General features: G+C 42.5%; 2 protein-coding genes across 3 annotated transcripts; one reads left to right on the top strand and one right to left on the bottom strand.

Annotated features, from left to right (window-relative positions):
- dnajb13 (DnaJ heat shock protein family (Hsp40) member B13) lies at positions 1 to 25,877 on the top strand. 2 transcript variants are annotated; one of them, XR_010456828.1, is made up of 9 exons: positions 1 to 234; positions 373 to 476; positions 600 to 761; positions 882 to 1,039; positions 1,229 to 1,342; positions 12,704 to 12,817; positions 13,162 to 13,238; positions 20,936 to 22,258; positions 24,154 to 25,877. XR_010456828.1 is itself a non-coding variant. In XM_064978067.1 (8 exons), exons 1-8 carry the CDS (start codon positions 167 to 169, stop codon positions 14,355 to 14,357), a joined length of 951 nt encoding a protein of 316 aa, XP_064834139.1. In that variant the 5' UTR covers positions 1 to 166; the 3' UTR covers positions 14,358 to 14,397. The 2 variants fall into 2 exon arrangements, 1 of the variants encoding a protein (XP_064834139.1); XM_064978067.1 differs by lacking the exons at positions 20,936 to 22,258; positions 24,154 to 25,877 and adding an exon at positions 14,204 to 14,397.
- LOC135548452 (mitochondrial uncoupling protein 2-like) lies at positions 14,475 to 17,734 on the bottom strand. The gene is made up of 8 exons (XM_064978068.1): positions 17,607 to 17,734; positions 17,306 to 17,446; positions 16,541 to 16,742; positions 15,744 to 15,957; positions 15,442 to 15,639; positions 15,249 to 15,350; positions 14,960 to 15,140; positions 14,475 to 14,763 (listed from the first exon to the last, which is right to left on the bottom strand). The coding sequence occupies exons 3-8, from the start codon at positions 16,664 to 16,666 to the stop codon at positions 14,649 to 14,651; spliced, it is 936 nt and encodes a 311-aa protein (XP_064834140.1). The 5' UTR covers positions 16,667 to 16,742; positions 17,306 to 17,446; positions 17,607 to 17,734; the 3' UTR covers positions 14,475 to 14,648.
- Positions 25,878 to 27,565: the final 1,688 nt, after the last annotated feature.

Raw genomic sequence — 27,565 nt, 5'->3', positions numbered from 1 at the left:
AAAGCGTCGCGCATCTATGGCAACCAAATACAGAAACCGCAAACAATGGTCCATCCCATGTTTTTATTTTCTTACTGTAAGACCTAGCTCACAGTAACGTTAGCTAGTTAGCTTTCTATAATTGTTTAGCTTTTCATATTACATGTTCATTTTATTTTAATCGACAATGGGGAGGGATTATTATGCAGCATTGGAGATAAATAGAAATGCGACAGATGCAGACATAAAAAAATCGTAAGATTAGTTACTTTTTTAATCTTTGTCTCAAAATGACAAAAGCTAAAACATTTTTACCTACATTACATTAGCTAGCCTACTAGATACGTTTTCATAAAAACAACAATGCTTAGCTGTATTTTTTTGCACCTGTAGATACCGACGACTTGCCTTGAAGTACCATCCTCACACAAACAGCAAACCGGGTGCCTATGAAAAATTCAATCAACTTGCCGAGGCCTATGATGTTTTGAGTGACCGTAAGTAAACGTTACAACAATCATCAGTGTAGCCGCTGCCACGATAAGTTCATTGCTGCTTGGGGAAATCTTCAGAGACGTCAGGTCACATAAAATGATAGGCCTACAATATTTATTTTTCAGCTCGAAAAAAGGCAACCTATGACAAGTTTGGAGAAGAGGGTCTGAAAGGAGGTATCCCACTTCAGTCTGGGGAGACTGGAGCTTGGACATCAGGATACATCTACCATGGAAACCCAGACAAGATATTCAGGCAGTTTTTTGGAGGTGACAACCCATTCGCAGGTAGGAAAAAGAACATTCAGTATTTTCTTTATATAAGTTTTACTTGTTTGATTTATCTAAATGATCTCCATAGTAATGACAACTCTTCCTGTTCTTGCATGAAAATGCTTCCCTCTTCAGACTTCCACATGAAAGATGGGAATGAAGTGGCCATTGGGTTTGGAGGCCTGCGAGGAAGAGGAGTGAAAACACAAGACTCCCCCATTGAAAGGGACCTTCACTTGGCCTTGGAAGACCTCTTCTATGGATGTACCAAAAAGATCAAAATATCTCGTAGGGTAAGATGGGATCATAATGCCTGAAGAGTGTTGAGATGTCATTCAATCAACATACCTATAGGCCTATATTGAGTAGTTAAAAAAGAAAAGCTCTAACTTTAAACATTGCTATTCTGTTCAGATGCCATACTGCTTACTTCAGGTAACCAGTATCAGATTCAGTGTACATTTGCTCAACCTCTGAACCAGGTCATGAATGAAGATAGACACACATCCAGTATCAAGGACAAAATATTGACTATCATTGTAAAACCAGGATGGAATGAAGACACTAGGATAACATTCCCAAAGGAGGGTGATCAGGTAAGATAATCATCACCCACTCAGTGCTTAAATTATTGTGCTTTTTAGCTATGTGTTTTACAGACGTTAGTTCCCTCAGGGGCTCCAACCTGCCACATTAGTGTTTGTACACATAAATATCTAGTCGTGCGGGGAGTGTCTGTGTTTATCTTCTATAGATATAACTTAGCCACCAGTGTTGGGGAGTAGTGATAGCTTGGTGGTAGTTAATCACAATTCATATCTAGGTAGTGTTTAGTAGGCAATCATTTCCTTTCTTTTTTGGCTTCAGACCTGCCTAATTCCTAATTCTCAATTGAAACATTATTTGTCTTTAATAGGCATTCTGTTAACATATGACCCCAAACTGATCTGTTCTTGCATCAAAGTTGTCTTTGAAATGTCCGATATACATATAATTTCATGAAGTAGTTTGGATGCAGTGAACTACTTTTTCAAACTAACTTTAGTTAAGTAAACTATGTTTTTTACACTAAAGGGTAGCTTTAGTGTAGCTTAACCTTTTCCAGTGTGAAGTAATTGCTAGCTTGGTAAACTACACTGAACAAAAAATATAAACGCAACATGTAAAGTGTTGGTCACATCTTTCATGAGCTGAAATAAAGATCCCAGAAATTGTCCATATGCACAAATTGCTTATTTCTCTAAAATGTTGTGCACAAATTTGTTTACATCCCTGTTTGTGAGCATTTCTCCTTTGCCAAGAAAATACATCCACCTGACAGGTGTGGCATATTAGGAGACTGATTAAACAGCATGAGTATTACACAAGTGCACCTTCTGCTGGGTTCAATAAAAGGCCATTCTAAAATGTGCTGTTTTGTCACACAACACAATGCTACAGATGTCTCAAGTTTTGAGGGCAATTGGCATGCTGACTGCAGGAATGTACACCAGATCTATTGCCAGAGAATTGAATGTTCATTTCTCTACCATAAGCCGCCTCCAACGTTGTTTTAGAAGATTTGGCAGTACGTCCAACCAGCCTCACAACCGCAGACCATGTGAATCACGCCAGCCCAGGAATTACGCATCCGGCTTCCTCATCTGCGGGATCGTCTGAGACCAGCCACCCAGACAGCTGATGAAACTGAGGAGTATTTCGGTCTGTAATAAATCCCTGGCTCCCAAGTGGGTGGGCCTATGCCCTCCCATGCCCACCCATGGCTGCACCCCTGCCCAGACATGTGAAATCCATCGATTAGGGCCTAATGAATTTACTTAAATTGACTGACTTCCTTAAATGAACTGTAGCTCAGTAAAATATTTAAAATTGTTGCATGTTGTGTTTATATATTTTTTCAGTGTACATAATATTCAATTGTCTTTATATTCAAATTGTCTTTATATTTCACTACATTGTAGGCCCCCCATGATGTTCCAACACATAATGACATGAAAGTTAATTTTGACAGTGTAAAATGCCCTTAGTTCAAATCAAATGTTATTTGAATACAACATGACCTTACCGTGCAATGCTTAATTACAAGCCCTTAACTAACAATGCCATTTTCAGAAAATAAGAGTTAATAAGAAAATATATACTGTACCAGTCAAAAGTTTGGACACACAAAAAAAAATAATTCTACATTGTAAAAATGATGGTGAAGATATCAAACCTATGAAAAGCACATATGGAATCATGTAGTAACCAAACAAATGTTAAACAAATCAAAATATATTTTAGATTCTTCAAAGTAGCCACACTTTGCCTTGATGACAGCTTTGCACACTCTTTGCATTCTCTCAACCAGCTTCTTGAGGAAGTCACCTGGAATGCTTTTCCAACATTCTTAAAGGAGTTCCCACATATGCTGTGCACTTGTTGGCTGCTTTTCCTTCACTTTGAGGTCCAACTCATTCCAAATTCCAGGCCGGGTGATTGTGGATGCCAGGTCATCTGATGCAGCATCCCATCACTCTCCTTCTTGGTCAAATAGTGCTTACACAGTCTGGGGTGTGTTTTGGGTCATTGTCCTGTTGATAAACAAATGATAGTCCCACTAAGCGCAAAACAGATGGGATGGTGTATCACTGCATAATGCTGTGGTAGCCATGCTGGTTAAGTGTGCCTTGAATTCTAAATAAATTGCCGACAGTGTCACCAGCAAAGCACCATTGAGTGGATAGCCCAAGACGAGCGTGGTGGTGAGTATCTTCTTTAATTCTTTGAACGCGTCCTGGCACTCTGGCGTCCACCGGAAATGAGCATGCTTCTTTGTAAGCTCATGAAGGGTCTTGGCTACAGCAGCAAAATGTTTGACAAATCGTCAGTAGTACGAGGCCAGGCTGACGGACTTCTGAAACAGGTAGGCTGGGACCATTCTTGGACTTTCAGAATTTTCTGGGATCTGTGGCGATGCCGTGTTTGGAAAACACCTGTCGGCGGAAGAAACAGCACTTGGAGGGTTTCAATTTCAGTTTAGCTTGGCGTAGCCGATCGAACACTTGTGCCAGGCGTTGGAGTATCTCTGTGACATCCCTTCCCAGGATGATGATGATGTCCTCTAGATTTACTAAGCAGGTCTCCCATTGCATTCCGGCCAGGACGCGGTCTATTAGATGTTGAAACGTCAGTGGTGCGTCGCAGACCCCAAAAGGCATCACATTCCATTGAGGCACTTCCTGCTGCAGAAAGCGTCCGCCTACGGGCCCTGGGAGTAAGCTCTACCTGCCAGTAGCCTGACGCTAAGTCCAAAGTGCTAAACCATTTGGCCGTTGACAGGGTATCTAGAGTGCCTTGGATACGAGGAAGTGGATATGCATCCTTAATAGTACACTCATTTAGAGCCCTGTAGTTCACACATAGATGATATGTCTGGTCCTTTTTGCATGCCATGACAACATTCGTCTGCACTTAGCACAGTTGAGGTCTTCATATACACCGACTGTAAGTGAGCAGGAACCGCTGGGGAGACGAGACTAGTTTTTGGTGACATGGAAGAAATATCAGTGGCCTGATCAACATCTGCTGCCCGGAGGAATCCGGCAATAGCACCCTTCTTTACTTTCACAGACTTTGTTCCTGGGTTGAAGAGCCTGATGGGGATTTGATTATTGGCCTGTGCGTCAACCACAACCTGTGTCACCAGAAGACGATGCTTCTCAATTAATCCTTTAGTTGGGCTCAGCACCACGTCATCCTCTGACAGGTTCCCGGAAGTGTGCATTCCCAGGCACGATGTTCTCACATCTCACATCAAGACGGCTGTGCATGCTATTCTTATGACAGGCACTTTTGGTCTGTTCTTCGAGTTGAAGTAGGGTACCTGCTCACCAAACAGTACAATCCTCTGGCTGCCAAAATCAAGGTGTGCCTGTGCCTGCGCCTGCTCCAGGAATGGATGACCAAGGATGGCTTCGGTGTTCTCTGTGTTAACACTCACTGTGCTGGTACCAACCTGAATGGACAGGTGAACTTCTCCAAAGACTTTGACATTTACAGGACCAATGCCCTGCAGAGACTGCACAATCGATAGCTGGAGTGGACGTTTACCGTCTAGGTGAATGGTGTCGTAACGGTCCTAAAGAGCACATACAGTGGGGCAAAAAAGTATTTAGTCAGCCACCAATTGTGCAAGTTCTCTCACTTAAAAAGACAAGAGAGGCTTGTAATTCTCATCATAGGTACACTTCAACTATGACAGACAAAATTAGATAAAAAATCCAGAAAATCACATTTGTAGGATTTGTAATGAATGTATTTGCAAATTATGGTGGAAAATAAGTATTTGGTCACCTACAAACAAGCAAGATTTCTGTCTCTCACAGACCTGTGACAGACCTTCTTTCAGAGGCTCCTCTGTCCTCCACTTGTTACCTGTATTAATGTCACCTGTTTGAACTTGTTATCAGTATAAAAGACACCTGTCCGCAACCTCAAACTGTCAAACTCCACTATGGCCAAGACCAAAGAGCTGTCAAAGGACACCAGAAACAAAATTGTAGACCTGCACCAGGCTGGGAAGACTGAATCTGCAAATGGTAAGCAGCTTGGTTTGAAGAAATCAACCGTGGGAGCAATTATTAGGAAATGGAAGACATACAAGACCACTGATAATCTCCCTTGATCTGGGGCTCCACGCAAGATCTCAACCCGTGGGGTCAAAATGATCACAAGAATGGTGAGCAAAAATCCCAGAACCACACGGGGGGACCTAGTGAATGACCTGCAGAGAGCTGGGACCAAAATAACAAAGCCTACCATCAGCAAGGGCATTGAAGATGAAACGTGGCTGGGTCTTTCAGCAATGATCCCAAACACACCGCCCGGGCAACGAAGGAGTGGCTTCGTAAGAAGAATTTCAAGGTCCTGGAGTGGCCTAGCCAGTCTCAGGATCTCAACCCCATAGAAAATCTTTGGAGGGAGTTGAAAGTCTGTGTTGCCCAGCAACAGCCCCAAAACATCACTGATCTAGAGGAGATCTGCATGGAGGAATGGGCCAAAATACCAGCAACAGTGTGTGAAAACCTTGTGAAGACTTACAGAAAACGTTTGACCTCTGTCATTGCCAACAAAGGGTATATGACAAAGTATTGAGATAAACTTTTGTTATTGACCAAATACTTATTTTCCACCATAATTTGCAAATAAATTAATAAAAAATCCTACAATGTGATTTTCTGGATTTTGTTTTTCTCATCTTTTTAAGTTGGGTAACTTGCACAATTGGTGGCTGACTACATACTTTTTTGCCCCACTGTACGTCCATGTTGTAGAATAGTAGGTGGATACACATTTCGGGACCTGTGCCCCTGACACTGAGAACAGCAGGTGTGTTTTGGCTTTCGGTGGAATTGGGTGATTCAGGGACTCTGTTTCATGTGTCCAATGCCTTGGCAGTTGTGGCTTCTGATTTCGTTCCAATTTGTATTTTTGCACTCACCAGTCTTTGGTTTGTGTGGCTTGAAGCTGGACTTTGGAGGTTTCTGACGCCGCTCTACAGGTGGTGTGGTCCAACTCTCACCTTCATCTTCGCTGTGGTCGATGCATACCTGTAAGGTAGCTGCTCTGGCTCTCCACTCTGTAGTTCGCACACCAGACTGCATTAGTTGAGTATCACTGTTAGCTGCTCGCTTGGTGGTTTCGTATCTGTGGGCAACCTCGTAGGTTTGTGCCAATGTGCATGGATGCTTCTTCAGTAGCTTCTGCACAATGCTGGAGTCTCCACTGTCATCCAATAACATTAGTGAAGACATCCACACTGATGGAGTCCTGTTCTCCCTCAGAGCGATCTGCATATACAATGGACACTTTCTCATAAATGTAATCTCTCAACACATGCAGTGATTCACGTGGTTTGCACACTCTCTGTGTCAACTCAATGGCAGGCGCATGCACCCATGCTGGCCCGTATGCCGAGTCCACCTCCCCACTATGCATGAGTAGTCTCAACAAGAAGACCTAGGGTTCTTGTGGGCCACAACCCCTGCAACGGCCACTAAACAGAATCTCAGCTGGACTGATATTGTCCTTTCTGACCAGTGATTAGCTCTTGCACAGCTCTCAAAGCGATGTAAGAACTATTTCCATGAGCTCAGACCATCAAACTGACCTGGTCGTAGTGTGGGGAACCTCTCCTTCCGAGTAGCATATTCGTCCTTACTGTCAGATGAGATATCATAATGTATACGCTGGGGCTGCCTGCCATGTGAACTGGATCTTGCTCGCCTGGGGCGAGACTGTTCATTTTCATAACAGTATATGTAATTTTCTTCAGTGTGCAGAGCATCCAACAGATACATCCATAGCTGTCCTGCGACTGTGAGTGGTGGTTTTCCACAGGAGGCATGGCTGGAGTAGAAGGCAGAGCTGCTGGCATTCTGCGTGGGTAATGGGAGTCAGCAGCATCTACAGGTGTTCTCACTGCATAGAGTCTGTGGTTGGCAGAGTTGAAAGGGTTAGTGCATGGAGTATACAGCATTTCAGTAGTTGGTTGAAACACATTTCCAGAGATAGCATTTTCAGGTGAGCATCTAGCATGCCAGCTGGCACAGTTTTGGTTGTGACTTAGCTATGATTCGATTCCACTGTCACCCACATTTCCATTTTTCAAGAGGTTTGAATGGCTTTGATTCTCTCCTTGGCTGTTGAGGAGACGTCTATGACTCACAGCACGAGTCAGCCATATTAGCTGCAGGTGGCTGCATATTAGCTTCATCTGAACTTGGAATAAGTTAATTGCAGTTACGGTTAGCATTTGCAACATCAAATAAATGTATCCAGTTGGCAAATGAGATTTGTAATAGCATGTTTCATTCACTGTAGTTCGCGACATGAATGGGTTTGAGTAGCACGTTGAATCCTCAGGCGGATTCTTTCTCGTAATAACAGATTTCCTGTGTGTAGCCGCCATTTCACAACTTAATTTAGAACGTCAGCCACTACTCAGACAATGATGAATAACTTCATTAGCCATCACTTCGTGAAAGTCCTTTTTTCCCCCCATTGATTTCTCTTTGATATTCCGGTAGAATGTGAATAACTCACTGATGCAGGCAGGATAAATCCCGGGAAGAGCCCCCAGTGTTACCTTTCCTTCCTCGCCTCCAGACCGTAGTCAGGAAGGCTCAGGGGAGCCTTCACTTGCTAGCTCCAGGGCCAGAGCAATTTATGGATGCTCTGGGGTTATTCCCACATTTGGGGATCTTATCCGCTGCTAATGACGAGTTAGTCTGGAACTCTACTTAAGTAGTTGACATTTCTTAAACTTGTACACCATGTGAGGTAATCTGAATGACAAAATAAAAGTGGGATAATGGCTCAAAAAGGGTGTGGCTCACAGTTCTGCTACATTACTGCCACCACAATTGCATCAAAAGCGAAAGTTAATCTACTACATCACCCATAATGCACTTTATGTTTTAAAGCTATACCACTACTTTACCAACACACGGCAGGAGTCGAGGGACGTTAAAATAATTCCCACTGTCAGCGGCGTCTCTCTACTACTTGCCACTGTAGGTCTGGGCTGAGGTTGTTCGTTTCACCTCTCTGCCTATGTCGTATGCAGAGTTTCCCGCTGGACAGAGTGGTGAATGGATGCGCTGCTAACAAGGCAAATCTACTGCAGAGATAGCCTGCAGAGTTCTGTCTTACTATCCAGGTCTGTGCCCAAACAATTTGAGTTTCTACTTTTAAAAATCCACCTTTCCAGAAACAAGTCTCTCACCGTTGCCGCTTGCTATAGACCACCTTCTGCCCCAGCTGTGCCCTGGACACCATATGTGAATTGATTGCCCCCCATCTATCTTCAGAGCTCGTGCTGTTAGGTAACCTAAACTGGGACATGCTTAACACCCCGGCTATCCTACAATCTAAACTTGATGCCCTCAATCTCACACAAAGTATAAATGAACCTAGCAGGTACAACCGAAAATCTGTAAAAACACAGGCACCCTCATAGATGTCATCCTAACCAACCTGCCCTCCAAATACACCTCTGCTGTCTTCAACCAGGATCTCAGCGGTCACTGCCTTTTGCTTTTGTCGTCCGTTAATGGGTCTGCGGTCAAACAACCACCCCTCATCACTGTCAAACGCTCCCTAAAACACTTCAGCGAGCAGGCCTTTCTAATCGACCTGGCCCGGGTATCCTGGAAGGATATTGACCTCATTCCGTCAGTAGAAGATGCCTGGTTACTCTTTAAAAGTGCTTTCCTCACAATCTTAAATAAGCATGCCCCATTCAATAAAAAAAAACAGGAACAGATATATCCCGTGGTTCACTCCAGACCTGACTGCCATTGAACATCACAAAAACATCCTGTGGCATACGGCATTAGCATCAAATAGCCCCCGTGATATGCAACTTTTCATGGAAGTTAGGAACCAATATACACAGGCAGTTAGGAAAGCAAAGGCTAGCTTTTTCAAACAGAAATTTGCTTCCTGCATCAAAAACTCCAAAAAGTTCTGGGACACTGTAAAGTCCATGGAGAATACGAGCACCACCTCCCAGCTGCCCACTGCACTGAGGCTGGGAAACACTGTCACCACCGATAAATCCACAATAATTGAGAATTTCAACAAGCATTTTTCTATGGCTGGCCATGCTTTCCACCTGGCCACCCCTACCCCGGTCAACACCCCTGCACACCCCAAAGCAACTTGCCCAAACTTCCCCCATTTCTCCTTCACCCAAATCCAGATAGCTGATGTTCTGAACGAACTGCAAAATTTGGACCCCTACAAATCAGCAGGGCAAGACAATCTGGAACCTCTCTTTCTAAAATTATCAGCCAAAATTGTTGCAACCCCTATTACTAGCCTGTTCAACCTCTCTTTCGTATCGTCTGAGATCCCCAAAGATTGGAAAGCTGCTGCGGTCATCCCCCTTTTCAAAGGGGGAGACACTCTAGACCCAAACTGCTACAGACCTATATCTATCCTACACTGCCTTTCTAAGGTCTTCGAAAGCCAAGTTAACAAACAGATCACTGACCATTTCGAATCCCATCATACCTTCTCCGCTATGAAATCTGGTTTCCGAGCTGGTCATGAGTGCACCTCAGCCACACTCAAGGTCCTAAACAATATCATAACCGGCATCAATAAGAGACAATACTGTGCAGCTGTAATCATTGACCTGGCCGAGGCTTTCGACTCTGTCAATCACCACATTCTTATCGGCAGACTCGACAGCCTTGGTTTCTCAAATGACTGCCTCGCCTGGTTCACCAACTACTTCTCAGATAGAGTTCAGTGTATCAAATCGGAGGGCCTGTTGTCCGGACCTCTGGCAGTCTCTATGGGGGTGCCACTGGGTTCAATTCTCGGGCTGACTCTTTTCTCTGTATACATCAGTGATGTCGCTTTTGCTGCTGGTGATTCTCTGATCCATCTCTACGCAGATGACACCATTCTGCATACTTCTGGCCCTTCTTTGGACACTGTGTTAACTAACCTCCAGACGAGCTTCAATGCCATACAACTCTCCTTCCGTGGTCTCCAACTGCTCTTAAATGCAAATAAAACTAAATGCATGCTCTTCAACCGATTGCTGCCTGCACCTGCCCGCCCATCCAGCATCACTACTCTGGACGGTTGACTTAGAATATGTGGACAACTACAAATATCTAGGGGTCTGATTAGACTGTAAACTCTCCTTCCAGACTCACAATAAGAATCTCCAATCCAAAATTAAATCTAGAATCGGCTTCCTATTTCGCAACAAAGCATCCTTCACTCATGCTGCCAAACTTACCCTCGTAAAACTGACCATCCTGCCGATCCTTGACTTCGGCGATGTCATTTACAAAATAGCATCCAACACTCTACTCAGCAAATTGGATGCAGTCTATCACAGTGCCATCCGTTTTGTCACCAAAGCCCCATATACTGCCCACCCCTGCGACCTGTATGCTCTCGTTGGCTGACCCTCGCTTCATATTTGTCGCCAAAGGAACTGGCTCCAGGTCATCTATAAGTCTTTACTAGCTAAAGCCCCGCCATATCTCAGCTCACTGGTCACCACAGCAGCACCCACCCATAGCTCACGCTCCAGCAGGTATATTTCACTTGTCACCACCAAAGCCAATTCCTCCTTTGGCCGCATTTCCTTCCAGTTCTCTGCGGCCTGTGACTGGAAAGAATTGCAAAAATTACTGAAGCTGGAAACCCATATCTCCCTCACTAACTTTAAGCACCAGCTGTCAGAGCAGCTCACAGATCACTGCACCTGTACATAGCCCATCTGTAAATAGCCCATCCAACTACCTCATCCCCATACTGTTATTTATCTCTTTTTGCACCTTTGCACCCCATGATCTCTACTTGCACATTCATCTTCTGCACATCTATCACTCCAGTGTTTAATTGCAAAATTGTAATTATTTCGCCACTATGACCTATTTATTGCCTCACCTCATGTGCACACACTGTATATATACTTTTCTCTATTGTGTTATTGACTGTATGTTTGTTTACTCCATGTGTAACTGTGTTGCTGTTTGTGTCTCACTGCTTTGCTTTATCTTGGCCAGGTCTCAGTTGTAAATGAGAACTTGTTCTCAACTAGCCTGCCTGGTTAAATAAAGGTGAAATAAAAAAATCAGTGAGAGTAGGCGAACATAACAAGCATACATGAATCATTCACTATATTCCACTCGTTCACAGAGGTAGGTGTGATTAGAACTCAGATCAAGAAACCTTCTGAGCGTTGATCAACGTTGGGAATGCAATAAGTGGGTAATGATAATTAGCTAAATAAAAAGGTGAGTAAACTCTATTTCACAAATAAAAAGGTGCGTACCCTCCACCACACCCCTAGTTGGGTCTGACAAACCCATTCATAAACATCAATGTCCTCATTCATAAACATCAATATCCTGCCAGTCAGAATTTAATCTACATTTGACCAGGCATTTTAGCTATCGATGTGAAGTTTGGTGGCGCCTAATCAGTGAGTTCTATACCTGCCTGGCTGAGTGGCAGTATGGGTGGAATGAGCGAGCTCGCCTGGCAACCAGAGCGCGAAACGTGAGGAAGTAAAACTCGGTAGTCTGCCTGGAAGTTAATTCCAAGACCAATACATTTCTCAAATATTTTTCATATTAACATTTTTATCATTTGCTGTTCTCTCATTTTAATTCAAGTACTTTTGAAGTAAACTTGAGAAACTCAGATTTTCAAGGGATTTCAGTAGATGAATTTCAGAGTGCCAAATTCAAGTATATTAAGCACACCAAGCAACTTATGGGAACCCTGTTATGGTAAGGACTGGCATAGGCTACAGACAACAAACATAATTGCATTTTATCGATGGCAATTTGAATGCACAGAGGTACTGTGATGGATCCTGAGGCCCACTGTCGTGCCATTCATTCGCCGCCATCACCTCATGTTTCAGCATGATATTGCAGGACCCCATGTAGCAAGGATTTGTACACAATTCCTGGAAGCTGAAAATGTCCCAGTTCTTCCAGACTTGTCACCCACTGAGCATGTTTGGGATGCTCTGGGTGGACGTGTACAACAGCGTGTTCCAGTTCCTGCCAATATCCAGCAACTTCGCACAGCCATTGAAGAGGAGTGGGACAACATTCCACAGGCCACAGTCAACAGCCTGACCAACTCTATGTGAAGGAGTTGAGGAAAGTGGTGGTCACACCAGATAGTGACTGGTTTTCTGATCCACACCCTTTTTTTTTAAAGGTGTCTGACCAACAGATGCATATGTGTTCCCGTTCATATGAAATTCATAGATTAGGACCTAATTCATTTATTTCAATCAACTTTTTTCCTTAAATTAACTGTAACTCAGTAAAATCCTTGAAGTTGTTGCATGTTGTTTATATTTTTGTTCAGTGCAAATTTTCAGAGTCCCCTCCCTAACACATTTAGCTGGTTGTTTCTCCCAGGGACCCAACAGTATTCCTGCAGATATTGTGTTCATTGTGCGGCAGAAGAGTCATCCCCGGTTTGCAAGGCAACACAATGACCTGGTCTTTACGGCCCAGATCTCTCTGGAGAAGGTGAGAAAATCCAAGTCTGACCCTGCAGGGAAAGTACAGAGAACATGTTTCACTCAATAGTCTGCTTTGTTTAACTCACTTCAAGTCCCTACAAAGAGTCACCTGATGCTTTGTCCAGGTCAAAATGGGTCACTAAAGAATTATTTCTGGCAGATCTACTGCAATCTACTGTAGAACTATTGTGTTCCAACTTGGTCTTAGGCATGTTATCTCAGCAATAATTTTGTAGGCAAAATATGTCTCCCATGTTGAGTAGAATATCTATTTTTCTTCCACAATACTTCAGACATTAAATCTGTATTGAGGTCTTTCAACGCACAATTAGTATATTCCCCTTCCCACAGGCTTTGACTGGATTCGCTGTTGAAGTGAAGACACTAGATGACAGGATACTCAATATCCCCATCAATGACATTGTGCAGTGAGTAGTGCTTTTACTACTGTATTGGGGGGGGGGGGCTTGACTTTGTTTATTGTAAGACGATTTCACTACAGTGTCAAATAGAATGAATAGAACAGGCATCCACATCCAGGTCAATGATGGCATAATGTATGGACTGGCAGAATGTACCCATGCCGAGGTTGAAGACAAACAAATCCAAGAGACCAGCGCCATTGCTGGATTCGCATTGAAAACGTGACCTGCAATAAAGTGGCCGTAGATAACTAAATAAAGCAGCCACTTGTTCGCTGACATTCACTACGATTTAGTTTCACTTTGTGCTGCTACCATTCAGTCATTCCGAACGCGGAAGCTGGTTCCTTTTTCCAATAGTCGCAAAATGTTATGGGATGTTTTAACCTGTATATTTTGAACCTAGACCAATGCCTGGAAGTAAAATCAGGAATCGTACCCTTCGCTCTGTGCTGTATCGCATTAGTGGGAACCAAGGCTGCTCAGGGCAGGTCTGCCGGTTGACTGGGCACTCATGCAGCAGGTTAGAAGTTAAGGGTAAACAAAACATTTAATTTGACAAACATCCCACTACAACCAGGCCTGCCCTGAGAAGTCTTGTTTCCGCTAATGCAATGAGGCATGAGATGTTGACCCAACTGACGTTAAAAAAAATCCATACATTTGAATGAAGTCTACATTATCATGGCAATCCGGCATTAGTTGATAACATACCAAATTAAAATACCAGGCAGCCATTGAGTGTACCAGTCAAATTGGCAGTGTTCCAAGCCCGTTCCATTTGTGATTAGGAAATGCTACTATACTCGCAACTACCCTGCTTGTTGTAAGATTAGAAAACAGCATGATCATAGTTTAGTAAAGTAATTACAGGATGTAATTCATACATGATTTGACAAGGTGCAAGTGTACATCTCTTGTATGTCAAAGCTTCAAATTACCTATGCTAAAATTCTCACTTCCCCACCCAGTCCAAAATACAGCAAAGTGGTGTCTGGAGAAGGCATGCCTCTGTCCCAGGATCCCTCCCAGAGAGGAGATCTCATCATCCAGTTCGACATTCACTTCCCTCAAAAGCTCTCGGCGGCGAAGAAACACCTGATCAACCAAGCCCTAGCTTTCTGAATAAACAGCCATTAAATACAGCCTGATTGCAAATCTCCTTCCTTGGACCCCTATTTGAGAATGGTGTTCTTTACCAGTAGGTACAGGTGAGATTGTGAAGTTATTTGCATAAGAGAAGCCACTTCAAAATATAATTTATTGTCAGAAGTAAGTACAAAGACACTTGAGTGAAAGGTGAGTGACAAGTAGTTAAAAAGGAAACTACATGGGCCACTTTTTTGTTGTTGAATAAAAATTTAAAAGCAACCACATCAGCACAGGGTCACCCTCTACTGCAGCCAATGGCCAGGTCTACAGAGGAGTGGTGTAGTTTTGGCGGGCAGCCATAATGGCACGTTTCAGCTGCTCATATGTAACAAACATCACCACATTCCACGAGCCCAGTCGGAGGAAAGAGGGCATGAACCTGTAGGGAGAGAATAGAGACAACTTAGATGCAGGCAAAAATTCAAATAAACCGGAGAAGGAAATAAAACGACCAGGTTGTTAGACATTCATGAATGTTACAAAGCAAGCAGCAACATCGAATAAACCACTGATTGAGAAGGTGTTGCAACCCAAGCCAGGAGACTACTCCCTAGCAACTAAAACACATGGCTTACCCTTTGTAGAAGGCAAGGGGTCCCTCCTTGGTCACCATGGCAATAGCACAGTTGAGGGCGCCGCTGTACTGGCCGGGGGCAGAGTTCATATATCGCGTCTTCACCACATCCACAGGAGAGGCAATCACTGTGGTGCAGAATCCTGCACCGAATGCAGATGTGAAGTGGCAGGGGAGGTCATCTGTTGGGTGAATGGAATGGGTTAAGGAGAGGCATCACAATACCAGAGGGAAGCATGACAGTTAAAAGTCAGTCATTCTGCACAATATGTGGCAAGGCAATGGCTCACCAGTCAGGGGTGTGTTTCTAATAAGTAGGTCTTTGATTAGGTCATATGTAACCAGTTCAGTGCAGTTCACGATAGCATTGCGGACAATGTTTGGGCCAGTACCTGCAAGGTGGGGATGGAAATGTTAGCAATACTGCTGACAAAAACATTTGACAAAGGCACAAATGATACTTGTGATAAAGCAAACAACCACCTCTCCACAGGCCACGGATGCCCTCTTCCTTGGCAATGGTCTTGTAGGCCTCCATGGTGCCATGGTAACGCCGGTTTAGCCCAGAGGAACTAGTCTGTGCCTGAAAGCGCACCTTCACCACATCTGTGGGTTGGGCTAATGCGACTGCCATGGCTCCAGTGGTACAGCCCGCCAGCAGACGACTTCCAATCCCTACATCTGAGAGAAATGGGCAATCAGAACAGTTTGAGTAACATTCAATAGAGAATAAGTATCAATTTAAAAAGGTTGAGGTTGGTATACAGTATGTGACATGTACTCACGGTCAGAGCCTTTGGTGTAGAATGACTTGACAGAGTCGTAGAGGCCGATGCGGACAGAGGCAAAGCTCATCTGCCTCTGGAGCCCTGCCACCAGCCCGCTGTAGAGGCTCCTGGCACCCTCTGTACGCACCATGGTGGTGATGGTGCCAAACACACCCCGATACTGCACTGCCGTGCCATGACTAGCTGCCGCACCTTTTCCCTCTCCCTGGATCTGTGCGGAACAAAAGGGGCATGGAGAGAGACTTAACATAGACACTGGGGAGGGAGCACTGGCAGATGTGGGAGGAGAATCCAGCCACAAGTGTCCACAATGCTAGGTCCAGGGCCTGCCAATTCCTAGGGCTTAACCATCCTGGACCACTTAGTTGGGGGAAGGAAGTCAGGAGGGACAAAATTGAAAGAAATAGAAGGCGCAAGTCAGTTAATGTTGGCAAAATAAAATAAGGTGAATACAATTAACCAAAAATGAAAGGGGTCATCTTGGGTAGGTAATGGATTTGGGTATCATTTTGTGGACCAACCAAGTTCCCAAATGTGGATCCAAGACAGTAATAATGAGTTAGAGACAATATGATTGATGCAGCAGCATCAAGCATCCCTTTTAGTATGATGGCTCGCCACATTTGACCTGTCAAATGAGTTCTTTCAGGTGATTTCAGAGAAACGGTGACCAGTCGTAACCATCCTGGGTCCCCAACAGCTAAAGGGGGCAATGCTTGGATTCTCCATTAAATCATACTACAATAGAGGACCCCACCAGTTAATTTCAACAAACACATGCTCCTTAGGCTTACCTGTAGCCGGACTTTGGCTGTGTCCAATGGAAAGGTGAATAGGTCAGCAATGCAGGCCGCTGTTCCAGCACCAATAAACTTCACAGCAGCGGTTGGGGGCACTTCCGCAGGTCTGAAGCCAACCATTTTATCAAGATGAATGGAATGTGAAGATTTAAGAAGACTGATGAGGTGAAGACGAGACAGGGAACTCTACCCAATTCTGGAAAAGGGAGGGACAACACAATTTTACAATGGCAATATTCATAATTGTCAGTGACATGTTGCCAAATCACAATTGTAATTGCCAAACTCAAGTGACTAGACTATGGGAGCCTACAGTTGACCTACTGGCCTTAATTAAAGGGGCCAAAGCACATGAAGGAGTGGCAGCCAACTTGTTTCAACAGACCTCACTTTGTAGTCTACTCAATTTTCGGAACAGACCTCACTTTGTGGTCTACTCAGTAGTGCTTGACAGGAAATAACTAGTCAAAGGGAGAGCTGTACCCTGTTCATGCGTTGCTGAAGCAGACAATGAGCAACCCATTTAATCAACACCGTGCGTGCAGGGATAAAATGTAGCGATCGAAAAACTAAACAATGAACTTCTAAATAACAGGCAAGCCAATATTAAAATTGTTTAATTATAATACAATTAAAGTTGAAGACCTTTCAACTTAATGTTTATCTAAACAAAAAAAAAGTGGCCATTACATCTGGAGATCGGGCAAAAGAACTTGAAGTTAAACGTTATCCAGTTCCTCTATATTATGAATACTTTACCGTCACTTAAGGGAACCAGGACTGGAGGCAAGAGATCAGAATTCTCTAAAGGCGTCTCTCTGGTCGAAATTACTTTCAACTATGATTTGATCCATAGAAAAACGTTCAAAAATGATGTCTCTTAAAAACATACTACAAATTCTGAAAAACAAGATGGCAACAGGTTAGTCAAAATCTGATGCTAACACCAACCAGTACACAAGAAAAATAACACTATCAAAGCATAACCAGTGACATAAATTTAACTTTACATTCTCCATCAGTAAACTTTTGACAGGCCTATGAACATAAGTTTGTTTACCTTAAATAAAAGAGTAAAAATTGGATTAGGAAAACCGGTGAAATCCTTTTGTGCTGATACCTCGTGATAACACGTGAATTCCGAGTCGATACAGGGGCAAAAGAACAACAGCAGTTTTTTTCGTTGTTTTTTTATAACCCCTTAAACCCTGTTACGTCATGAGAAGGCAGCTGTGTTTGTTCTCAGCACATGCTGGTTGGTGGATACGAGCCAAACTGGCCCTGCCCTGTTCTCGCGTACACCTTAAAGCTGCTTGTGATTGGCCCATTCAATTGCCACACCTCTACCATTCCACACAACTTCCAACCAAACATGTGATGTGTTTTATTATATAAACTGGATGGTTTATTATAAATTGGGTGGTTCGAGCCCTGAATGCTGATTGGCTGAAAGCCGTGGTATATCAGACCATATACCATGGGTATGACAAAACATTTATTTTTACTGCTCTAATTATTTTGGTAACCAGTTTATAATAGCAATAAGGCACCTCTGGGGTTTGTGATATTTGTCCAGTATACCACAGCTAAGGGCTGTGTCATAGCACTCTGCATTGCGTTGTGCATAAGAACAGCCCTTTGAATATTTGCCATATACCACAACCCCTTAGGCCTTATTGCTTAATTATAGCTGAATTATATCAGCATTCAGGTTCAAGCCCTGAATGCTGATTGGCCGACAGCCATGATATATTGGGGCGGCAGGGTAGCTTAGTGGTTAGAGTGTTGGAGTAGTTACCACAAGGTGCAAGTTCAAATCCCAGAGCTGACAAGCTGTTGTTCTGCCCCTGAACAGGCAGTTAACCCACTGTTCGTAGGCCATAATTGAAAATAAGAATTTGTTCTTAACTGACTTGCATAGTTAAATAAAGGTAAAATAAATAAATAAATATCATATCATAGTAGATCACCGGTATCTGGCATTGTTTTTTTTACTCCTCTAATAACGTTGGTAACCAGTTTATAATAGCAATAAGGCACCACTGGCTTTTGTGGTACAGTGCATTCGGAAAGTATTCAGACCTCTTCACTTTTTCCACATTTTGTTACGTTAGAGCCTTATTGTACACACAATACCACATAATGACAAAGCTAAAACAGTTGTTTTTTTTGCTAATAAAAAATAAACTGAAATATCACATTTACCATGACATCCCAAATCCCAAATATGAGGTCCTGAGTGCTCTAGAGCAGGTTTTCATCAAGGATCTCACTGTACTTTGCTCCGTTCATCTTTGCCTCGATCCTGACTAGTCTCCCAGTCACTGTTGCTGAAAAATACCACAGCATGATGCTGCTTCACCGTAGAGTGCCAGGTTCTCCAGACGTGACTCTGGGCATTCAGGTCAAAGAGTTCAATCTTGGTTTCATCAGACCAGAGAATATTGTTTCTGAGGAGTGGCTTCCGTCTGGCCACTCTACCATAAAGGCCTGATTGGTGGAGTGCTGCAGAGATGGTTGTGCTTCTGGAAGGTTCTCCCATCTCCACAGAAGAACTCTGGAGCCCTGTCAGAGTGACCATTGGGTTCTTGGTCACCTCCATGACAAGGACCCTCTCCCCTGATTGCTTAGTTTGGCCGGATGGCCAGATCTAGGAAGAGTCTTGGAGGTTCCAAAATTCTTCCATTTAAGAATGATAGAGGCCACTGTTTTCTTGGGGACCTTCAATGCTGCAGAAATGTTTTGGTACCCTTCCCCAGATCTGTGCCTCGACACAATCCTGTCTCGGAGCTCTAAGGAAAATACCTTCGACCTCATGGCTTGGTTTTTGCTCTGACATGAACTGTCAACTGTTAGACCATATGTAGACAGGTGTGTGCCTTTCCAAATCATGTCCAATCAATTTAATTTACCACAGGTGGACTCTCCAATCATGTTGTAGAATCAATGGAAACAGGATATTGCTGAGTTCAGTTTCGAGTCTCATAGCTCTGAATACTTATGTAAATGTCATAATTCCATTTTTTACATTTACTTTTGCTAAAAATTCGGAAAACCTATTTCTGCTTTGTCATTATGGGGTATTATGTGTAGATAGATGAGGAAATAAAAGCAATTTAAGAATAAGGGTGTAACGTAACAAAATGTGCAAATAGTCAAGCATTTTCAAGTCTTGCCATAGTTTAAGACAAAACTGTAACTCGGCCATTTAGGAACCTCCCCTGTCTCCTTGGTAAGCAACTCCAGTGTAGATTTGGCCTCGTGTTTTAGGTTATTGTCCTGCTGAAAGGTGCATTCATCGCTCAGTGTTTGGTGGAAAGCAGACTGAACCAGGTTTTCCACTAGAATTTTGCCTGTGCTTGGCTCCATTCAGTAGATTTTTTTAATCCTGAAATCTCCCCAGTCCTTAACGATTACAAGCATACTCATAACATGATGCAGCAACCACTATGCTTGAAAATATGAAGAGTGGTACTTAGTGATGTGTTGTATTGGATTTGCCCCAAACCTAACCCTTTGTATTGAGGACCAAGAGTGAATTGCTGTGCCACATTTTTTGCCGTATTACTTTAGTGCAATAATGGTGAAATCCCTGAGCGGTTTCCTTCCTCTCTGGCAACTGAGTTCGGAAGGACGCTTGTGCCTTTGGTGTATTGATACACCATCCAAAGTGTAATTAATTACTTCACCATGCTCAAATGGATATTCTATGCAAATAGTCTGGGTAGCCATTTGACTAGATGTTCAGGAGTGTTATGGCTTGTGGTTGTGAAATCGTGTGCATGTGATGCAGGCTACATTACAGTACAGTATCGTTAGCATGCTACAGTAGTTTATTTTCGGTTCCAGTGTATGGCACAGGTTTATTCAACATGTATCTCGCAGTATCAGTCATTTATTAGCTAATACATGCATAATGTTAGCTAGTTTAATGGTGTGAAAATTGTGATATTAGCCTTACATTTCAATCTACATATGCATATGGGTCTGCTATGTTAGGTAGGCTATTCAATTCCCTTGACATTTCGCAAGCTTGAGTACTTCACAATAAGATAATATATGCATTGTGTTAATCTTACTATTTGCCCATTAGATCTTACATGCATTGAATGCTAGACAACTTTACATGCATGCTTTCCATAAATGCCGTGCGTACTTTGCAAAGATGAAAACCCTTCCGTGATGATTCTCCCTTCCTGTATATGTCATATAGGCCTATGCATTTTTGTCCTATTGCTACAGCTACATAACTAAATATAGTAGCTGTCACTAACCTTTCATGCCACGGCTTGACTGTAGATTTGCTCTCATGGTGCTGAGAATGCTTAATACCGTAGCTGTCACTTATGTATTCTCTACATGTATATGTATGAACCCCTGGACGTACAGGTACCTCCAGCGCTCCCTCCTGCCTCATGTTCGGCCTGTCCCTGGTAATCTACCCCAGGCTTTTGTCTTTGCCCCGGTGTGGCACAGACCAACAGAAGAGGGGGATGTCCTTCCTGCCTCCAAAGCATGTCTCGGAAAGTGCTGAGATTATTATGATTTTTTAATAATAAATTACAAGCTTGTAAATGGTAATTTTAATATTTGCTCATGTTGGTAGTTTAACTCGGTCTTTCCCTTAAATGCAGCTGGTGATTCCAGAGACCTGGCGGGCAACTCTTAACAAGAAGCACCAGCAGTGGATTGACCTGACGCTGTTTACCCAAGTTGAACTCTGAGTTGACCAAAGTCACCTTGCTAACTCCTCAAACCTGATGACTCCAAAAACAGATTTTCACCAACTCAAATTGAATTGACATTGTTAAGTTTCATGATGCTTCTATCTAAAGTCACCATGTCCTAGAGAGATTTACATGGTTATCAAAACTTCACAATGCTTAAAAGATGCTTAAAATTATTAAAATACACAAAATTGATGGTTGTTGTGTTGAATTGTGTTAGGGAAATATTTCTATCAATACAGAAATGAGTAGGCGGCTTAACTTACCCTGTCCCGTGGCCAGAGATCACATTTTCTGGACAAGCTATGTTTTCAAAACAGTAACTTTTACATGAATTCTGATTATTTCCAGGGATACACATCATCCTGAAATATGTGTGGATATCTTTGCTAGAAAGAATACTGTATTTTCCTTGACCCAGTGATGCTGAATGTAAGACATGGCTCAACTTACCCCACTCTCCCTACCCTACCCTGTCCCTATGCTCAATTTACTCCATATCTGATCTGGGATAAATTGTGCCAAGAGACCACTTTTTTTGGACATGCTCTGTTTTCAAAACAGTTGTTGTTTATATGAATTCTGATTATTTCCAGTGATACACAACATCCTGAAATATATGTAAGTATCTTTCTTAGTTAAAATACTATATCTCCCTTGATGTACTGATGCTGAATATAAAACATGTCTCAACATACCCTACATACAGTATGCGTGTGGTACATTGAGAAAAAAGTGATGTGACGCCCCTCCCTGCTCTGTCTACTGGGCTTTGCTGCGCTTACTTCCTGCAGGAGATTGGTGGGCGGAGTAGAGTCGTCAGTGCTGATGGGGCACACCTGTGAAAGCTCAGCTGTGGCATAAAGCAACTACTTCCCCATTCAGCCAGAGATTTCTCTCTCCGTGCATAGTGTTTGTTGTTTTGTTGTGGCTTTGGCAGTTGATGTGTAATTTACTGACCTTCATATCTCATCTGATTATTGTTGTGAGTGTTCACTTTATTTATGGAATAAATTAATTTTGTTATTCCTTTACTGAGTGTGTGGTTTTCCCTTGTTTGGTACAATCTTGAGCCAGGTTGTAACTGTGAATGCTGTGATACTGTGAAATGGGTTCTTCTGTGGCATGTTAGGAATTTGTTTGTTCCATGTGAAACTCTGATTCTATAAGCTTGATAAAGCTTTTCTTCTATAACTTATCTAAACATCAGACACCGCTGAGTGTTATCAAAACTGCGTAACACACTATGACAAGATGTAAAGAACAGAATGTCCTATTCAAACAACTTCCTCATTTAAGGAGTGGCCCTTTAAAAACTGCAGATAATCACACCTGACAGATGAAAGACTTATTGTGTGAAGCGAGCAAGAGAGCGTGCATGTGTTCGTCTGTGCTCAACAATACTCTCTAACCACCTCTGTCAAGTAAACAGTACCAGGAAATATCCAAACCACAGCTTTACTTTGCACGCAAATGAGCCAAAACTTCAACACATGGTATGTCTGCCATGTTATATGGAAGCGGGTGTGATATGTACTGTATGTGCAGTGTAGTGGGGAACCATGAATGATCATTTGTCATTACTCAGTCAGTTAGTTCCTGAGAGAGCTCTCCAGCTTGAGTAGGCAACTAGTTTTTGTTGTGGGTTGATTTTTGTCCACATGGATGGTTGGGTGGCCTGAACATAATTATAGTAATTTGCACACTGCAAATTGACCACAAGTAAACCCAAAAATAGATTGTATTTGAAAATAACAATTTCATACCTTGATTACAATAAGACACAATCATACTGTCTCTCTTTTTATTTGTGGGAATACTTGGGAACATATTTCCTAAATTAAAATATAAATTTTTAGTAGAATTCATGGTGATATTTAGTCTTTTATGACCCAAAACTTTTTTTACAAATTACTGAAAAACTTTGGGGCCCTCACAAAAAACGCCAGTTGTCGACCCCTGCTCTACAGGGTTATATTGGCATGTAGTTGTGCTCTGATGTTATCTCCTTTATTGCCCTCTTGTGGAGCTTTGTTGCAGGGAAGGATATTCTATAGTAGTAGGATTCACTCAGGTCATGTCACAGAGGGATGACCATATAAGTTGTATTGTCTCTGTATGGGGATGACTCTATTTGCATCAATGACAGTTTTCATAATTTTAAGAATCAGGATAGAGTGTAGAAGGTTAACACAATGACATAGCAGCAACCAGGGTTATTGCCTGCGTTCTTCATGATTACATACGGTAATATGTATGCTCGTGGCATTCTGCGCCTCAAAGGGGAATCTCAGCAATATCAAACTCCAGCCTGGTCAGGGAGGAAGGGAATGATGGGGGGATTGAAGCAATGATGATGATGTCATGGTGAAACAACCCCTGCTGCCACGGACACCCAAGAACATACACAAATCCTTACACATGTCAGTATTGAGGCTATTTCTTAATTGATTTGACTGAGGAGTCAGAAGCTGTGTATAAAAAGTAAGAAACTGTTCATCTCTGGCCTGCTTCACACTGGCCTCCACTGGTTACTCTATGGTAGTGCTCCTCTGTAATATACTTCACCTTGCTCACTTGCACAGCTCCTTGCACACTTTGCAATGAACTGATGCTTTGTACCCATAGAGGTATTATATAAACATTTTGTATTGCTAGGTAGTACTGCACTGTTGGAGCTAGAAACACAAGTATTTTGATGCACCTGCGATAACATCTAAACATCAGTGTACTCAACCAATAAATAAACATTGATTTAATCCAAGGGAATGGGACGATGATGATGATTAGGGTCCAGTTATGATTGTTATGCTTGTTATGACTATGATTAACCATTGCCATTGGCAATATAATGATGATTATCATTTTTCTGTTATACAGTTTTCTGTAATCAACACCAAGGTCTTGCTCCCGGACAAGCTAAACACCTTCTTCGCCCATTTTGAGGAAAACACAGTGCCACCGACGTGGGCCCCTCCCGAGGACTGTGGGCTCTCGTTCATCATGGCCGACGTAAGATATTTAAGCTTGTTAACCCACGCAACGCTGCCGATGCAATTGCCATTGCATTGCACACTAACCTATCCCATCTGGACAAGAGGAATACCTATGTAAGAATGTTGTTCATTGACTACAGCTCAGCCTTCAACACCATAGTACCCTCCAAGCTCATCATTAAGCTCGGGCCTGGGACTGAACCCCAACCTGTGCAACTGTGTCCTGGACTTCCTGACAGGCCGCTCCCGGGTGGTGGATGTAGGAAACAACACCTCGACTACGCTGATCCTCAACACAGGGGACCCACAAGGGTGTGTGCTCAGCCCCCTTCTGTACTCCTTGTGTGGCCATGCATGCCTTCAGCTCAATCATCAAGTTTGCAGACGACACAGTAGTAGGCCAGATTTCCAACAATGACGAGGCAGCCTACAGTGAGGAGGTGAGGGCCCTGGCAGAGTGGTGCCAGGAAAACAAGCTCTCCCTCAACGTCAACAAAGATTAAGGAAATTATCATGGACTTCAGGAGACAGCAGAGGGAGCATGCCTCCATCAACATCGACGGGGCCACAGCGGAGAAGGTGAAAAACTTCAAGTTCCTTGGCATACATATCACAGACAATCTGAAATTGTCCACCCACACAGACAGTGCAGCGAGGAAGGCAAAACAGCGTCTTTTCAACCTCAGGAGGCTAAAGAATTTCAGCTTTTCCCCTAAAGACCCTTTCAAACTTTTACAGATTGAACCCTAACCCATTGAGATCATCCTATCGGGTTGTATCGCTGCCTGGTATGGCAACTGCACCGCTTGCAACCGCAGGGCTCTCCAGAGGGTGGTGCAGTCTGCCCAACGCATCACCGGGGGCACACTGCATGTCTGCCAGGACACCTACAGCAGCAGATGTCACAGGAAGGCCAAAAAGATCATCAAGGACATAAACCACCCGAGCCACGGCTTGTTCACCCCGCTATCATCCAAAAAGCGAGGTTAGTACAGGTGCATCAAAGCTGGGACCAAGAGACTGAAAAACAGCTTCTAACTCAAGGCCATCAGACTACCATCACTAGCCGGCCTCCACCCAATACCCTGCCCTGAACTTAGTCACTGTCACTAGCCGGCTACCACCCGGTTACTCAACCCTGCACCTTAGAGGCTACTGCTCTGTGTACATAGACATGGAATCACTGGTTACTTTAATAATGTTTACTAATTTCATATGTATATACTGTATTCTAGTCAATTACATCCTATTCAACTATTGCTATATACTATTCTATCCGACGTATTCTACAGATATATATATATATATATATAATGTGTTTTCAATATATATATATATATATATATATATCTGTAAAATACGTAGGATAGAATAGTGTGTATATATATATCTCTACAGATATATATTTATATTCCCGGACTCCGACATTGCTCGTCCTAATATTTATATTTTTCTTGATTTAATTATTTTACTTTTAGATTTGTGTTTATTGTTGTGAGTAGTTAGATATTACTGCACTGTTGGAGCTAGGAACACAAGCATTTCGCTACACCCACAATAACGTCTTCTAAATATGTGTATGCACCAATAAAATTTTATTTTATTTAATTACGTCATTTCTTTTTTTTAGGAAGATTAAGGTTCTACACTTACACCATGTTTTCTGGGAAATATAGTTTTTCTATTGATGTATCTTGATGATTTAGCTGAGAATAGTGAGCACTATGCGAACATATCCCAGAGTGCAATGTGGCAATTGGCAAACGGGTAATGTTGTGGGACGATAAACACATTTTGCGGTTGTCAATTTATAGCTGCTAATAGCTGACCGGTGCTGGAAGAACATCGTATGGTTCGAAGGAGGGAGAAGATTTGTATTTAACTGAACGGCCTTGGCCCCGCGTTCGACAGCATGGAGAAACAGTTGCATTTGAATGTGTTAGCTTCCAGACCTCCCGTGTCAGGAGGCTTGCAGTCGCGGTCTAAAATGAGAATGGGGTGAGTTCACAGCTAGTTTTGAGATGGTTGGCGAGGCTATAATCAGATAGTTGTCTGGCTCTTGTTGCTAAACCCTACAACTTGTGAATGCATAACTAATCTGAGCCAACAAGTCTTTTCCTCTGTTTAACTTTTGCGGTAAAACTAGTTAGCTAAGTTCAAAACGTTTCTAGCTAGCTAGCAAGCTAACTAGATAACAGTTAAATATATCTGACAGCTGACATTAGGTACTGAAAATAATACAGCTTTTCAATTCTATTATCTTGTGAACAATGCCCCTCTTCACGTGTTGTTTAATTGTTCCATTTAAGTGCGAAAGCCAGCTGGTTTTGACCTCATTTGATTTTGACAGGTCAGTACATTAGGAGCATCATCAGTTAAGTCCCAGTCAACAAGCTACCGTGTTATGAAATAAGTTAGCTTGATAGCTACGAATCTTTTATGGATTATGCTGCCTCCATATTCTTCAATATTCATGTTTCACATGGGTCGTTGATGGTCCAATTTATGAACCGGTATAGCTAAAATGAATCCACCCTCTTTGTTGTGTGGGTATCCCTCCTTCCTCTCTGTCACCAGAGCTGCTGTCATAGTCCTTCCCGTGTCATGATCAATGATTTATTATCTAAATCACTGGTCATGACTCAATTTCTTATTTTATAGTTGTCATTCTCACAGGTCATCACTATTTGATCAATAAGGTCTTTCTGCTTCATCTTATTTGAATGGTTTCATAATTATTGGTATACAACATCCACTGATTAATTAACCATACATTTGATGGCATGCCCCTGAGTGTATATGAGAGAACCCTTAGCTCAAGCTGTAAATGTCAAGTTAATGTAGGACTACACTGGGGTACATTCTTTTAAATGAAATCCCTTTTTGTCAACATCTCTTTTGATTTCTACATAACTTTCCATACACGTTTGCCCATAAATGAAGTGGTTGGAAAGTAACTTTTTCTTTAGATAAAGGTTCTCAAAGTTGACCCATTTTGCGTACCCCACCATCCATGTCTTCATCACTGGAAAATATAAACGGTCTAGTTTGATATAATTTAAAAGCTTGCCTACAAGGCTTAAAAAATATGTCATAATTCGTTTTTGAATATATAAACATTATGTTTTTAAACCTGTAGTGTAAATTATCAAAAAATGCTTAAACTATTTTTTTTCTTCATATTTGCATATTTTGTAGCTTAAACTCTACTTTACATCATTTGAGGTTTTTGTGATGTCCCTGGCATCATTTGAGACATATGCTATTGAATACAGGGTGGGTGTCATTTCAATCAT

This window comes from Oncorhynchus masou, chromosome 11 (assembly GCF_036934945.1).
Source record: "Oncorhynchus masou masou isolate Uvic2021 chromosome 11, UVic_Omas_1.1, whole genome shotgun sequence".
Classification (NCBI taxonomy): Eukaryota; Metazoa; Chordata; class Actinopteri; order Salmoniformes; family Salmonidae; genus Oncorhynchus; species Oncorhynchus masou.
This window is presented reverse-complemented; position numbering and strand designations above follow the sequence as displayed.

Excerpts from the sequence above, each read along its gene's own strand:
- dnajb13 (XM_064978067.1), top strand. The coding sequence starts at position 167 with ATGGGGAGGGATTATTATGCAGCATTGGAGATAAATAGAAATGCGACA. Across the intron at positions 762-881 it reads AGGTGACAACCCATTCGCAG|ACTTCCACATGAAAGATGGG; the intron begins GTAGGAAAAAGA and ends TTCCCTCTTCAG. Across the intron at positions 12,818-13,161 it reads CCCAGATCTCTCTGGAGAAG|GCTTTGACTGGATTCGCTGT; the intron begins GTGAGAAAATCC and ends CCCTTCCCACAG.
- LOC135548452 (XM_064978068.1), bottom strand. The coding sequence starts at position 16,666 with ATGGTTGGCTTCAGACCTGCGGAAGTGCCCCCAACCGCTGCTGTGAAG. Across the intron at positions 15,351-15,441 it reads CATCCGTGGCCTGTGGAGAG|GTACTGGCCCAAACATTGTC; the intron begins GTGGTTGTTTGC and ends CCCACCTTGCAG. Across the intron at positions 15,141-15,248 it reads TAGAAACACACCCCTGACTG|ATGACCTCCCCTGCCACTTC; the intron begins GTGAGCCATTGC and ends TTCACCCAACAG.